Source organism: Hippocampus zosterae, chromosome 12, assembly GCF_025434085.1.
Source record: "Hippocampus zosterae strain Florida chromosome 12, ASM2543408v3, whole genome shotgun sequence".
NCBI lineage: Eukaryota > Metazoa > Chordata > Actinopteri > Syngnathiformes > Syngnathidae > Hippocampus > Hippocampus zosterae.
In genome coordinates this window covers 21,954,888-21,971,077 of record NC_067462.1, presented here as the reverse complement: position 1 = coordinate 21,971,077, position 16,190 = coordinate 21,954,888, and the positions used below count along the sequence as shown (strand labels likewise).

Sequence of the window (16,190 nt, the reverse complement as noted above, 5' to 3'; positions counted from 1 at the left end):
TTTTTGTGTTAATGCACCCGAATCATTCTATCAGTCTCACTTTCACAAAAAGTATTTTAAAAATAAAATAAAATAAAGTAGGTCATCTTTAACCGACGGTGGCGTGTGACTGTGTCACCGGAAGTTGTTAGCACTCAGCAGTCTGCAGTTTCAGCCTGTGATCAGAGTTGTTGCACTATATCTGTTATCGTTATCATTATTCTCATTCAGAGTTTGTTTTGTACAATTCACCGAGGGGACAGGCAAAGAATGGGAATCTGGAGGGCTGAGAGAAGCATTATAAAACGGTACGCCTGAGCTACGAGCGTTAACAGGCTGTAAAAGTGCTCATCATGGCATGCGTGGAGATTCGGGAGATTGGTTGATCGAAAAGTAGATCTTCGGTCAAAAACGTTTGGCCACCCCTGGTCTAAAGCTACTTTCTTTTCATCGTCGGCTCCTCAAGCCTTACATCCATCCAACCTTTCAACATCACCGATCTCTCCGCTGAACAAAGTGGGGCTGTGAAAAATGCTGCCCATAACAGGCGCAAGACACAAGTGCCCCGGGACTCTCCAGCAACGACAGTCAAATGGCGCCGACATTCCTCCCAGGCAAAAACAGTGCTGGTATACCCATGCTGCCGAGAAGGCGCAACCACCAAGCACAGAGTTTACTCCTTGTCGTGGCCAAAAAATGCTGAAAAAAGTCCACATCAGGTCCACACGACGTAACAACAAACACAAAGTGACAAAACAAACCAAAAAAAAAGCAAGGTTCAAGAGAGCACTTGCCGACGGCTGCCTACTCGGGCGCCATCTAGACTTCAAAGCTGTTCTTGATTGAAATCTTGACTGACAAAGTGTAGAACTATTGAGAAAAAATAGTAATTTGTTTCTCCTCATTGGATTGGATTCATTAGAAAATGAATGGATGGATGGGTGCCATTTTAATAATTTAATTAAAGTGAGTTTTTTTCATTCTCACATATTGCATGATGTTCAAGTTCAAAGCAATCATCATGTTACAGTAGTTTACAATAATTAAGTTTTCATGAATAAAACCTCAACTTTGTTTTTGATGAACCCTTAGTCCTACTGCACTACTATATTTATTGGTGGTCATGATGAGTGTGCGCTGCGATTGGCTGGCAACCAGTTCAGGGTGTCCCACGTCTGCTCCGCAAAGACAGCTGGGATAGGCTCAATCATGCCCCACAACCCTTGTGAGGATAAGCGTATCAGAAAATGGATGGAGGGATTGGTTAGGGGTGGCCGAAATAGCTTGAAGCATGATTGCATGCCTTTGGAGGATCCTGCATTGAGTGGTTGTGGTGTGCCTGAGACAATGGCAGCTTCAAATACCCGTTCGCTACTCATCTGTGGCTTTTTAACAGCTGCTCTATCAACACCGTACATTTTCCTGACGCAAAATTCTGTTAATGACTATTTAAGAACAATTACACTGAATCACCCATAAACAGTTTGATGATTTTCTTGTTTTTTTCCCACTTGTTTTAGTTTGTTCCACACTCTGTCGCAACAGAAAAATCATTCCTTTTCCTAATTAATGCAAGTAATTTTACTTTAATTATGCTCACATGGGAAAATAATTATCCAAGCTGTCTGAGAATTCTATCAATGATTTGAGTCGATACCAGAAAGAACAGATGAAAAAAAAAAAACCCAGATGTCAAATTTAGTTTAATCTCATATGAATGATAATTTGGAACACTGTACAATAAACAGAACAAACATTGAAGAACAACAGGTCGGTATAATGTTATTCCATTCGCTTTCTTCACATAATCCAGTGTTTTGATGATTAATGAAGACAAAAAAAAAGAAAAGTTGACCGACTTTATTTGGAGCTTGGAAGTTTGACACGAGATTTCGGGCAACTGTGAAAGAACCTGTCATTGTGTGGTGAACCAGTACTTGTATTTGTTGATCAGTAACTGTTTGTGTGTGACTTGTTTTTGTTTTTTTAACATACAGTGACAATCTATCAATCTCAGCCCATCATTCCATTCTCCCCCCCCAAAAAAAGGTCAATAGTCCAAATATTGCACCAACAATATTTGGACTATTGACCTTTTTTTTTTTTTTTTGCCAATCTCTTTAAAACAATCCAACGCTGTTAGTATTGCAAGCCAAGACTACAGTGTTTGCTCAAAGTGTTAACTTAAAACATCATGTCTTGGCAATATTCCGCCCCACGAACCGAAATCAACATCCACTTCAGTGGGCAGTAATGGGAGAAATTATTGATTGACTACATCGTCTAATAACTATCTGGCCCCTCGTCAATTACAGCAAAGGTCATTCCAAAAGGCTGTTAATGATCTGCTGTTCTGTCGGACACAGATGAATGCACTGCTTCTTTCACTGTATTTTTGTAAAGCCCTCCGCCACCAACATCTCCCCCCACCCCCAAAATAAGAAAAATGGCATAAAGAGGAATTGACACATATTCAACCCTGCAACGCACCTCCCACTCCTCACTGTTCTTCCCTGTGTTGTTTTGCACTCGGCGACTCTGAGGGCAGCTCTTTGGAGCATTGTGGCAATTCATCACAGCGGTGTCATGTCAGACGCCATCACGATTCACATTTGAGAAGCAGCCGGCTGTCTTAAATGAGCAAGTGGCGGTCAGTTCCATGCCAAATTCGCTCTCCTTGGCAAGAGTCATGTTCCTGTCCACACATCAGGGATAGTACAACATATCACTCATGTCATATCACATAACGTGATGGCGCATTGGGAATATTCATAGATGGATCTTGAGGATTACCAGTGACAAGAAAGGTCACAAAAAAGGCCAAAACAACCTTGTTTTTGATTTGCATGTTTGCATTTAGCCCCTAAACTTAAGTTCTAATTGTTTTTCTCCTCCCCACGAATAAAAAGCTTCCTTATTTTTCCTTTCAGGGAAAATAATCATAGTAGAGTTTCTCTTTACAGAGACATACAGTACATACGGACATTACAGAGCATAAAAAGTCCATCAGATGAATTAAAGAAGGCATAAAGTCAATTTTTCTCCCTCACAATTTGAACCAGTTCCCAGGTAGAGTAATTATAGTTCTGTGAGTTTCCGTCCAAATTCTACAGGGTTAAGGAACGATGGAACACTGTTTGGCCTTGCAGAATTTTTTTTTTGCGGGGCAGTCCTGTCTCATAAACCTGCTCACCACATCCCTACACTCCAGGTCCAAAGCTCAGCGTGGTTTACATTTCTATGGTGAAAAGCTTGGAGCCTTGAGTCTAAAAATGCAAGTCTTAACTGTGAAGCCTACCCCAATCCCGAAAAGGAACGGCACACGTGGAATTAGCAATTTAGTACCTGGCCGCCAAGTTACATTGCCCAATTCATGTACGGATCCATGTACAGTATAGTGAGAAAAAAAAGTGTTCAAAACCTCTGTTCAAATGCCAGGGTTTTGTGATGTAAAAAGGAGACCAAGATAAATGCTTTGAAAACGTTTTTTCACCATTAATGTCACCTTAACCCTCGTAGTCCACCGCTTGCAATAAATGTAAAATTATGTCTTTGAATCAAAGGCAAAGGCATTCCGAAAAACACGAGAGAGCTGAAACGTATGAGGGATTCTAAAATGGCCTAAATTTAATGACGCCACCGGCTGATAATTCTCAGGCATTGCAGCAATAATAAAAAAGGTTTTGATTCTGTAATCTTCACAATTTACATATTTTGCACCATAGAGACCCATTATAATTCACATTTTTGAATGCATCGTAAACCTAATGTGTAAAACATGCATTTCACGTGATTTTTACGTCAATCGCTTTGTTTTTGCTTGGACAGACATATGCATGCCACATTGTTGGGTTGAGGTCATTCTAATTGTGCAACTTTTAGGTGGCGCCAGAGGATCGCAAATGAGTTTGCCTTTTTGCAGGAGGCTTCAAACCAATGCATTTTACATGAACACGTCCGGTCGGGATTGTTAGTAGGGCTTGGTTGGGACCTCCAGACACAATTTTTTTTTTCCTTTTGCAAAAAATTAAATAAAAAATCCCAAAGAACTAATAAAAACTATATATGCATGGATAGCACAGATGCCTCTGAACACTTTGAGTGTTTGAAAAAAAAAAGAATGTTTGTATAACACAAAATACATCATTTGAAAAATTGTAAAATGCGTAACTTAGGGTTTTTTTCATTTGAAGGACCCGAGGGTTAAACCTGCACAACTGAAAAAGAAAGCTGATGTCTTTTCGTGAGATGAATTCAAAATGCACAACTATGATGATTCGGAGGGACAAGTGTGCCTCTTATGACTGCTGATCTTGCTGTGCTCAGAATCAGCCAGTCACATTCATAACCATGTTAAATGGAATTTAGAACACACCTACCATGATTAAAAGTGCCCCGAAATCAACCCAAAAAATTGTTCTAGTAAGCTTTTCCTGGCAATTTTGCAGTCACATCTTACAGCACACACCGTGATCTGCAGAGAGCTTTGACAGCATCAGAGGGTTATTTTTCAGTCAGAAGAAGAGTACAAAAATATCAAAGACATTAAATATACCAATGGACACAGAGAAGACAATACATCGACAACAGTGACATAACCAAGAAATGGATATCTCTCCAAAAATTAATGAAACCTTGTCAGGAAGAATGCCAAGAGGCCAACAACATTTAAAGGAGCTGCATCAATTTCTGGCAAGTACTGGCAACAATCTCCCATTTTCTTTTGAAGTTTGGGTTCAGGGGAATCGAGGAAATACAAATAAAAACTTCCAGAGTTTGAAATACCTCACTTGATCTCCAATGAAACCAAGGTTGAACTTCCACCCATCCATCCATTCATTTTCTAATCCTCTTATCCTCACGAGGGCATGCTGGAGCCTATCCCAGCTGTCTTCGGGCAGAAGACAACTGGTTGCCAGCCAGTCGCAGAGGTTTAACATTCCAGCCATAATTCCGAAAGATATGTTTGGCGCAAATGGAACACCAAAAGAACAGTGAAGCATCGTTTGAACACAGGTTTGAGTTCCGCTATGCTGCCTGCCCCCCCATCAAAAAAAAAAAAGAATAAAAATGTAAATTATCTGTTTGAGGGATGCTAATCTGTTTAATGGCTGTTGAGATCTGGCAACCCAGATCAAGTGTTGGTGATGTGACGTTGGATGGTTCCTGACTCTTATTTGTGCCTATGCACCAAACAGTGCCTCGGTGTCGGTTGCCCATCCTCTTTGGAGTCTTTGGAGGCAGTGCTGGAGAGCACTTCCACCGAAGATTCTTTGGTGCTGGTTGGAACTTAATGGCCACAAGAGCAATGACATAGTGTGTCTGCTGGGAGTGTCTAACACAGTACTAGAGCTAAGATCAGTCCTCAAAAATTGAGCCCGACCCAGCCCGAGGATATTTATGCCTGACCCGGCCCGAGCCCGATCACTTAACTTGATTTGCAGGTCCGAGCCCTAAGCAAACCCGAGATTTCATATTTTATTTGTGAGGACCCGGGAGAAGGAGGGGTGATTTCTGACAACAAAGCCTGTCTTTTGTAATGAAATCTAAGTTAAACAAGACTGTATAAATATTTAAATCTTTTATATTTCTGTTTCTGAAGAGGTTACATTAACTGACATTTTTCCATCATTGACAGATTTTTTTTAAGAGTGGACGGGGAAAATTTAAGGCCATCCGTCATTTTGACGGGTTGAAAATCGGGCCGTAAACCACAGCAGCAGTATGTCCTTAAGAATGTAGCGCAGCACTTTAAGAGAGAGAAGCAGAGAGACAAAGACGAACAATGGCGGGTGGATACTCAACAGAGACTGGAAGTTCTTTGAATTGTCATTGCAAGACTTTAGTACAGTACGTGTTGTGATGAGGCGACTTCTGTTTTTTTGCGAACCACGGTCTCTCGTGGCCAAAACTTTTCACGGCCTCGAAACAAGAAAAAAAAGTCAACGAGAGAGAAGTCCACCCTGACCCAAACCTGAACCAATGATTGACATTTTTGGCCCGATCCGACCCGAATTTCGGGTCAGGCTCGGGCTCAGGCTTGGGTCGCCCGATCTTACCTCTACACAGTACCCTGTGAGAAGTACTTTCATTCCCACACCTGACAGAACTTTGACCTTATGCTCTAATAAAGCTATTGACATAAGATGGTTGGAGACTGAACCCGTTGATACACACTGGTGGTGAGGGATTTTGTCAAGCTGTAGAAGGAGTCATTTGGCTTGTACGACCCTGGAAGCAGCTGTTGGATACCAGCTAGCAAAACAGAATGCAGCTTTGGTGGTCACTGAGGCAAACACCTGGGCAAGCTTAGAGATTAGTGAGGCAATGGATCATGACTTTAGTTTCAAGGACATTCTGGTCCACCGTGCAGCTTTTTAGGAGCAGTGCACCATAAACATTGACCTTGACTTGAGACATTGTAAGTCGATCAAGAGAATACGTTGGTTGGGAGAAGAGAAAAAGAGTCTTGGGACTCTGAGGTGCACTCTCCAGTCAGTGGGGTTCCGGTTGTCAGGGTGATAAAAGTAGCGCCGATGTTGCAGGGATCCATCTAGCCATCCAGCTATCCATTTTCTGATCCGCTTATCCTCACAAGGGTCGCCGGGGGTGCGGGAGCCAATCCCACCTGTCCTCGACCAGTAGTAAGTTGGGTGCACTGAACTGGTTGCTAGCCAATCGCAGGGCACACAGAGATGAACAACCATCCGCGCTCACACTCACACCTAAGGACAATTTAGAATGGTCCATGAATCTGCCATGTTTTTGGAATGTGGGAGGACACCGTAGTACTTGGATAAAACCCATGCAGGCACGAGGAGAACATCCAGCTTCTTCACTTCCAATAAAGCCGCTCCCGTCGGTTGAATTTTGCGATAGATCAGGAAACTGCTAACACCAAACAGCAGGATACCTGTGATCAGAAGGTCGATAATGTAGATGTCTTCCACATCCTCAACGGACAGTATTGACAGGCACACCATTCTCCACTTCCTCCAGGGTTCTAGGGTGTACCCAGCAGCAAATGTCCCCGAGGGGCAAGTAGGATCCCCACTGCCTGCTCTTTTTGTCGAGAAAATTTTGTCGATGGCATCGAGAGACCAGCCAACCAATTCCATGGTTTGTTTTTAGGATGAAAATACGGCAGGAGGCTAGGATAGTCAGACAAGGACAGCACATAGACTGAGTGGCGAGCAGGGAAGGGTGAGGGGAGGAAAGGAGCAGAGCAAAAAAGTGTCCGCCTTCGTCGAGAGCCAAGCAGAAATTGCATATTATTGCATAAACATTAAGAGTAGTGTTTCTGGATTGGCAGACTGGGGGTGATTTTCCCTGTTTTTCATGGAAAAGGGATCTAAAGTTTCTGTATGTTCATGCGACAGGGGAATCACACTTCTCAACATCCCTGATCAGGTCTGTTCCAAAATTTTGTCATGATGGGCCCATCGGAAAGTAGAACCTCAGATTCAGCAGTAGCAGGATGGCTCTTGTCCATGGAAACGTGCTGCATAGTGTTTACCCAACCGGTCTTACGTGATTCATGGACTTGGAGATGTTCTTAAACCAAGTCCCTTGAGCAGTCCTGTGTGCACATCTGTGCTTGTGCCAGATGTGCAAAATCCTTGTGTACCTGTCATGTCGATCCTTCCAGAAAATATGGATGAAGGGATTTGAATGAGAGAAGTCTGCGCTTCCATGCTTAAGATTCTGACCCAAGATAATCAGAAGAAAAGGAATGGATGGTTAGCTACTTTACATGTGACCTGTGCATACTTGCAGTCCGGCAATTTCTTTCAGTATTTTTTTTTTCAATGATCTTACAGTTTTTTAGGGAGAGTGGGGCCTTCTGTGGAAAATATAGATATATTGGAGTTCTGTCCGTGTTTCCTGTAAATCTTTGGGGTGTTTAATAAAGGTTTTATTTTTTTCTAATGCAATTCAGGAGTCAATTAAACACAGATTTCGGGTACTCGCAGGCTTGCCCAGTCCTGATTCCTCACAAACAGAGGGGCTCCACTGTATTCTCAAAATTAGTTTGGACAATTACAGACTTCCCATTGTAAAACCCGTTCCCCGTCTGCACTGAAGAAAAATGGCATACTGGATTAATGCATCACGTTTTAATGTCATTAGCTCATAATTTCATAACTCTGCGGAGTCTTTTTGTAAAATCACTTCATAGCTTTGTAAAATGACTTTGTAAGCTAACTTTGTAACATACCTTTGTAATGTTGCTTCTTGATTTAACATTGTAACACAAAGTGATGTTGTGTCATTGTAAAGTCATATTTTTAAGTAAGCATCATATAAATATGATGCATTATTATTAACTTCGTCACATAACGTTATGTAATGTCATAACATACCTTTCCTCCATAACATTGAAATTCAACTGTGTAACATGAATTTGTTATTTTTTCACAATGCAACTTCCTACCTTTGTAAGCATCTGAAATGTGAAAAAAAGGCAAAAAAAAAATCATATGTAATTATGATGTCATACTACCATTACTCTATATTCTCATTCAACCCCTGGAGGGCACAACTGTTTGAGAATCTCTTCGCTGGGTAGCATGCAATAAACTGCCAAAGACAAGATTACAATTTCAAATTAGATTACATCGTAGGCGTTGTGTTCGTATTTTTCACAAACGCAGAGCTTGTCAGAAATGGTGTGGAAGCGTGATTCGCTTCAGAGAAAGTGACCTCAGGAAAATTGGCAATCCATCCATCATATCTGTGCAGAATTTCGATGCAATATGTGGCCATTTAATGTGTTGTCTGGTAGGCCAATGTTCCCTCCAACAGGAAGCTTCCAGGTATGGAAACAAATGACACTAATGACTACAGTTGTAGGAAACAAGGGATTGTTTTAAGGAAATAAACAAGTGCAAATCATCAGATCAATCCAGACTCATCTGGTGAAGGCAGACTGGGTCGAACTAGTAACTCACGTAGCCTCCTTGGAATATAAAGATGGATGTCCACATACAACTGACCATGATGATGTGACTCAAAAAGATCATATTTTATATTGCAAACGTACCTGAATATGAAACCGATGATTTGTTTGTTTGTTTCCAACAGGTCGATTTCATTATAAAGTTGCAAGTTGGTTAAAATAGTATATTGTTACAATAGATCATGTGAAAGTGAGTTTTACAAAATGCAGAAAAAATGTCAAGAAATGGGCCTGGCTCGGCAGAAATAATAGCACATGCTTAATCCCAAAGTCCAGGCCGAAGAGATTCTCATGACCCCAAATGCAGTCCTCAAACGCAACAGTAATAATGGGTGTTCAAGTCAGCATCATCTTTCAGTCTACATCGTGTGTTACAATATATACAGTAGTCGTTAGTCTCCATTGTAATAGAGACTGTAATAGAGACTGTTTATGTAACCTGAGTGATGCTGCTGTTTTAGTTAGCAACTAACTCTTTAACTCTTGCACATGAACAATTAAAGAGCTATTTACACTGTATACCTGTGTTTTTATGGAGAAATCTATCATATGGCAGAGTTTATCCGTGGCACCGAGAAACCAAGGCACTCTTTTTGAGTTGGGCCACTGTTTCAGAAAATTCGGAGCATGGGGAATCGAGAAAGCCAATGGGCAAAGTACAAGCACCTCCACCTCCACTGGCACTGTTGCTCATAAATGCTCTGGAGACAAACATGGTCTCAAGACTCACATGGTCAACAGAGCTATGGGACATCGTATGTACTTTGTTTTTCTTATAAATGATCACCATGCATGTTGTTACAAATTTCTTCCAGGTTCACTGGCTTCTTCTTTTGTATTTCACAGACAACACTTGCAGAAGATGTGCAGATTGTTTTTGTATGGTCTTGATGGAGGGGTCACACACGGAAAGAAACGATTGGGTGGAAGTCTCCAAGTGCACACTTCATAGCGATGTGATTCACAGTGATCATTCTGGCCAACTTTGCATCAAGTGGAGATTTTCTTGCAGGTCAGGTCAAGTCACTTTCAAACAGCCATCGCTGCATACAAAGTGCTGTACATGGAGCGATTTAACATACACAATAAACAGTAAGACGAATCGGTAATAAAGGCGGTAGAAAGCACCAAGAAGTAAAATCAAGAACAAATCTAAGTCATGCTGAGTCGAACGCCAAAGAATACAAGCGAGTTTTGAGGAGGGCTTTAAAGAAGGGCAGCGAGGAGGCTTGCCGAATGTTCAGTGGGGGGTCATTCCAGAGAGAGGGACCAGCAACAGAAAAGGCTCGATCCCCTCTGAGCCTCAGTTTAGTTCTTGGTACTTCTAACAAAGTACTAACAACTAACTAACTAACTAATTAACTAACAAAGACTGGTCCACAGACCTGAGGCGCCGGGCAGGTGTGTAGGGGTATTCATACAAAGTCATAAATGTACTTTGTATCTGCCAATCTCTTGCATGGACTCCAGCAAGTCTGTTTCTGTGTCTGCCATGTAGGCAATGTCCCTCTCCTGCGCTAATTTAAAGAGAATGACACTACTTCCACTGGCCGGGAAACAAGTTGTTCACGCACACAATGGTGCAAAAGCCCATTTCTAATTGTGAAAATTCCTAAAGAAACAAAACTTGACCTATTCACACAATTATACTGCGGTTTGCACAAGGGTTGCACTGGGTGGAAAAAATAGGGCCCATCCTGTTAACCCTTTCAGGGACAGCAGTTACTACAGTATACAGTTTACCATGTTATCAGGTTACAGGGTGCATGAAAGGATTAAAGTCGATTTTTAGTCGGAGTGAATATCATAATTATTTTTGTTTCATACTATTTTAAGGTACAGCCTGGCACAAGGTGGTAGGTACATTTTCAAGTTACCATTACTAAGCTAAGTTTTCATGGTCATAAATGCAGCCTTTGATGAAAGAAGCTTATATAACTGTGCTGATTGCAATAATCCGACTTACACCCACACGCTTGCACCATCGGTAAATATTTGTTTGCTGAAAACCTTCAATTCTTTCCAACATCTGTCCATTCGACACCCCTTTTCCTAGTTAACTAGCGGGTGTGATGGAGCCGCTTGATGAGAGGTCCTTGGGGTTTATTTGCCTCTCTCGCCCAAATACAACCCAGCGGTAAAGTGGTCGTCTACCAACCAGAAGGTTGTGAGTTTGATTCTCAAAGCTTGTGACCATGTCAAAGCTTCCTTGAGCAAGAAACTGAACCCTCAGTTGCTCGTGATGCTGCGTCATCAGGAGTTAAAACAAGGTGACAGTGTTGAAGCGCTTTGCGTACATGAAGATAGAAAAGTGCAATCAAAGTGAAAGCCCATTTACCATTTAGCTCAAATAGGCTCCGGTGCACCCGTGACACTAAGATGGTTCAGCAGTATAGAAAGTGTATATACATAGCTTTACACGCCTATGCTGTGTTTTTTATGTTGATGCTCTTATGTCTTATGTCAAAAATTTGTCACCTGAAATCTCGCCGAAGAGTTTTACTCTCAGTAATATGGACATTGAAAGAAAAGTACTTGATTTTTGGTTGCAAATTTTTAAAATGTATTCAAATACCACTTATCATTTCTTTCATTTTGAAGAAAATTGGTTTATCCCACTTTAATTATGTGAAACCGATGTTTTAATGTAATACATCCCAAAGTACTTTTTTTTTCAGTAGAAGGCAACTTCATTTGCAATTTGCTCCCAAATGGTACAGTAGAGTATAGGGGTGTTCACACGGCACACATTTGCTCCGGCGCTGCACCGATGTATTTTGTTGCGATATATTTTACACCGCAGCTAATTGTGATGAGCGTTCACACGTACAAAGCCGCTGAGCGTGTCAGCATCGGCACAGCGTCAATGCAGCCCCACTTGCGTTCACACGGCAGTTTCTGCAGCGGAGCAAAACGACAGAAAACAAATGAGCTGTTGTGTTGGTTCTTTTTAAAACATATACACAACTCAAGCAGCTACTGTACAAGTACGTCCTTCTCCTTCTCGGTCTCTGCCTTCTGCTGCAGAGTGACCGCCCCCGAAAACGTAAATTAACGATGACTTCAATGACACTCAGAAAAGCAAACACGTAATGCGGCAAACAGAAAATCAAGAGAGGAAGTCACAAAATAAATTATACGGGGGGCGGGAAGGAACAAACTACACAAACAACTCCGAGACAGTCCAGTCTCCTACAAAAGGAAAGATCTTACCAGATAAGTCTTGTGTCGTTATTCAACAAATACATGACTCCAGTCCGACAGAGCACGAAAGCAACGCATTCTCGCCGTACGTAATCAACTCTTCACAAGCATTTGCTAAGGAGCAAATTTAACCCAGTTGCGTTCACACGTGCAAATTTACATCGGTGCTGCTTCGCAAACGAGCATTTGCACTGGAGCAAATTTTTAAACCACCTTTCTGAAGTGGATCAAACACTCTACTGGGGCAGCCTCGGCGTACCACCGGACCAAATCTTGCTGTGTGAACACCCCTTATGTAAAGTCCAGCACTTACCAGATCATATTTAATTATTTAGCCAAGATATTTTGCACAAAAAAAAAAAAATAGGGCAGTGAAGACAAACAAAACATCCACAAGTACGACAGTAAACCGACAAGAATCACGGGGTAAACTCTGATGGTGTGTGACTTTTCTTTTCCTTTTTGCCAATGTTTACAATATGTCTCTACAAAGTTTCACCACCTGGTGACACTACAAGGTGGGGCTAGAAGATGATGCTACAATGAGACGCTACAATGAGGCGCTACAATGTGGCGTTACAGTATGAATGAATTTATTCTTTTTTTGGAGCGTGTAAGAATGACTGAATAAAAAGAACAAATAAACAGACCAAATTAATCTAAAATAAAATAATCACAAATAAGTTGAATGCGACAGATTTGAAAAGGAGTAGGAAGAAGTAACATTTTTTTAGTCTTACCCCCTTCAGGATTAACTCTATATAAATATTACTTTATTTGAACATCGAAAGATAGACAGATACTTTGTTCATCCTGTGTGAGAAATTGGAGAATATATCAATATTGTACCTATTTAATAATAGGTAAGAAGCATTGATATATATACACGTCCTTATTTGGACACACACCGATACACAATAATATAAGTGACTGCATCATGAGAAACAACTACCTGTATAATATACTTCCACAGTCGCATTCCATTATTTGTTAATTTTGTTTTTTTTTAAGTTTTGGTTCTGCATTTTTGGATCCTAAAATTTGCCAAATTTGACAATGTGGCATGACAATGTGATATGATGGTGTGGCTTTATGGTGTTGCATTGTGATGCAGTGATAATGTCATGCTACAATGTCATGCTGCAGTCTCACACTATGAGTAAAATTACGGGGTTCCAACACAAATTTATATTCTTATATTCCACCACTGAGTTACACTCCAAACATGCACCACCAACTTACACGATAAAGTAAGCATACACAATTGGAGGACTCACACTCAAATCAGTTCACATTTCAGTATAACATATAACGTTAGTAACAGTAACGTGTTACCTGTACAGTTAATAAAGATTTTGTTTTGGGTTGATGTTTGACCCTGAAATTGATAGACAGATAGAGAATATAATGGAGGGAGAATTGAGAAAAGGATTTAAAAAAAAATCATAATTTAGAAATTTGCCGGGATATGAAAGTGCTCTATAAATACAGTTGAGTTGAGTACAACCCAAATGCCACATTTTTAAACAAATGTTGTACAATAATTTTGGGAGTTTTTTTAAAAAAAATTTTTTAGCAAAGCTGACAGCTACACGCACACACCATGTACAGAACCTTTTGACAAGCGGAATAAAGGTTTATTGGTTTTTGCAGGCATTGTAAGGGAGAGCGGATTCATTTTTATAGTGTTTTTAGGGCCTGTACTTTACTGTGCTGTGTAGTTATTGATCCAGTTCTCACACCGAGGTTATCCTTGATTAAAAAAAAAAAAACTAATTTGGCATCAATTTCTCACCGCCAGCTCTGTGTGATTCATTATCTTCACCTGGATCTATGTGTAAATGGCTGGGATGAGAAAAAGTGACGAACAAATGAAATTGAGCTTGAGAAAAAGGACATCATCACGCAGGCGGGATAAATAAAAGCAGGAAACAATGGGGCATTGCCGCGGGAGCATCATTAGGCCAACCAATAACAGTAACCTTCTGCAGCGTTTGTGGCCACTCAGCATTTCCTCAACATGAGCCTGCACACATTGACTCTCACACACAAACAGCCTTAATGACCACACATACACACACACACACACACACACGTTGAAACTCCCCTAAGCCACCTTAACACATGTATTGCACAGCAACATGCATATATTGCACTGGCTGTTATTTTGAATTCCACCTGTTTCCTCCTCCTCATCATCATCATCATCATCATCATCATCACCAGCTCTTCGAGCTAGGATTAAAATAACTTATTCATGTGTTCCGATTGAAGCGTTCTAAAGTTGATCTTCTGCTGCTGCAGCATCAGTCTGCATGCCGGATGACGCTCTCACCCCAATGACACTATATACCCATATCAAATGCCCCCCCCCCCCTTTTTTTTTGACTTGGCAATGAGCTGCAACTCACAGGTGAACTCTTCCCTCCTTCGCTTCTTAAAGACAAGCAATTACTCACAGTTGTTGGCAGCAGACGCTCCACGGAAGGCGCAGAAAGTCATGCAGAAGGCAAGCATGTGCGCCAGCCTGGTCATCTTTCCTTCTTTGTCTTGTTGCCTTTGCTCCCCTATTTTGAAATGTTATTTTATCCTCTGAGAGTTGACGAGTGACTGGCGAGGAGGAGCAGAGAGGCTCTTCATCTTCCTTTGTCCACGGAGAGAAGGAATGTGATGTGGGAGAGCAAACCGCTCCACGACAGGCTGTACCCCCCTCCTTCTCGTCCTCCACAACAACGACGGCGATGTGAGGCAGCCAACATCCACTCTTTACTCACTCACTCAGTCAGCAGCATCCCTGCATCGCTCTCCTCTCCCGCCTCTATCCTCCTCCTGCCTCCTCCCACTATCGAAAGCACCCACCCACCAGGATGAAGGGGCAACGCCTGCCTGCAGCACATACTTTTTATTGTAGACCCATATTTCAATATAGAAGGCTACTGTAGATAGCAGAGTCCCGCCACAAATATAAAATCACTCATACGCTGGACAATCACATTGAGCAGATCACATTCCTGGATCAGAACAGAAAACTATGTGATACGATTGATTGCTAGTTAGACACCACATATTTAGTACAGAACGATACCATAGATTAAAAATGTATGCTGTTTTTTTCTATACAGTACTTCATCAAAAACTAAAAAGCATCGATATTAGGTTCATGGCTCAACAACTTAGATATGTGCAAAGATGACATCAGACAACAGTAATATGAGAACGGTATTGAATGTGTTGGCTTTTGATACGGAAGTAATACATCTAATAATATAATATATTATTAATATTATTATTATTATAATAATTATTATTATTATTATTATTACCAGTAGATATAGTTTTGCGGTCAATTGGACAGTTAGACATCTAAAAAAGATTATTACTTTAATTGCTTCGGATGTGGTTACTGCATCGACCTCACAGTGCAGAGGTCGGGTTCTATCCTCGGCCTTCCTGTGTGGAGATGGCATTTTCTCCTCTGGCCTGCATGGGGTTTCTCCGGGTACGTCGGTTTCCTCCTACATTCCAAAAACATGCATTGCAGGCTGATTGAGCACTCTAAATCAGGGGTCCCCAAACTTTTTCCTGTGAGTCAGGAAACAAATAATAACACTATTAATGAAATAAATAATAACTAAATAACCCTCTCTGAGTTCTTCACAGAAAAAACAGGAAATAAATAATAACTAAACAACTCTCTCTCTTTATAGCCCCTTGAAACCCACCAAAAAAAGTTCTGCCATCTACGAGAACGCCACCTATCTTGTCTTGTTTATGTCTGCTACCGTCTTGTTCACGTGTTCTACTAATTGATCTGAGACACAACTAAAATACTGAAACATTCTATGGTGTGTAAATAAGTTTTTCTGACCTTGATTTCAACCCTATTTGCGTCATGGGTCATTTTGCCCCGAAGACCACCTTTGTACTTTTTTTTGTACAGCTTCCATGGAAATGTGAATAAAAACATTTCAATTTTTCTGCAGTTGGGGACAATCTAGAAAAGTCATAACATTTCAAGTTAAAAAATTATCATTTAGGGTTTTTTTTG

At 41.0% G+C, this 16,190-nt stretch overlaps 1 protein-coding gene across 3 annotated transcripts in view; it reads right to left on the bottom strand.

Moving 5' to 3' along the window:
* LOC127612036 (contactin-associated protein-like 5) overlaps positions 1 to 14,992 on the bottom strand; it is a 246,791-nt gene extending 231,799 nt beyond the window's left edge. Inside the window, exon 1 of one of the 3 annotated variants that reach the window (XM_052082998.1) lies at positions 14,602 to 14,992. In XM_052082998.1, coding sequence (XP_051938958.1) covers positions 14,602 to 14,677 — 76 coding nt within the window. In that variant the 5' untranslated portion in view covers positions 14,678 to 14,992. The remainder of the gene's footprint in view (positions 1 to 14,601) is intronic. The other 2 variants (XM_052082996.1, XM_052082997.1) reach the window with 2 other exon arrangements.
* Positions 14,993 to 16,190: the final 1,198 nt, after the last annotated feature.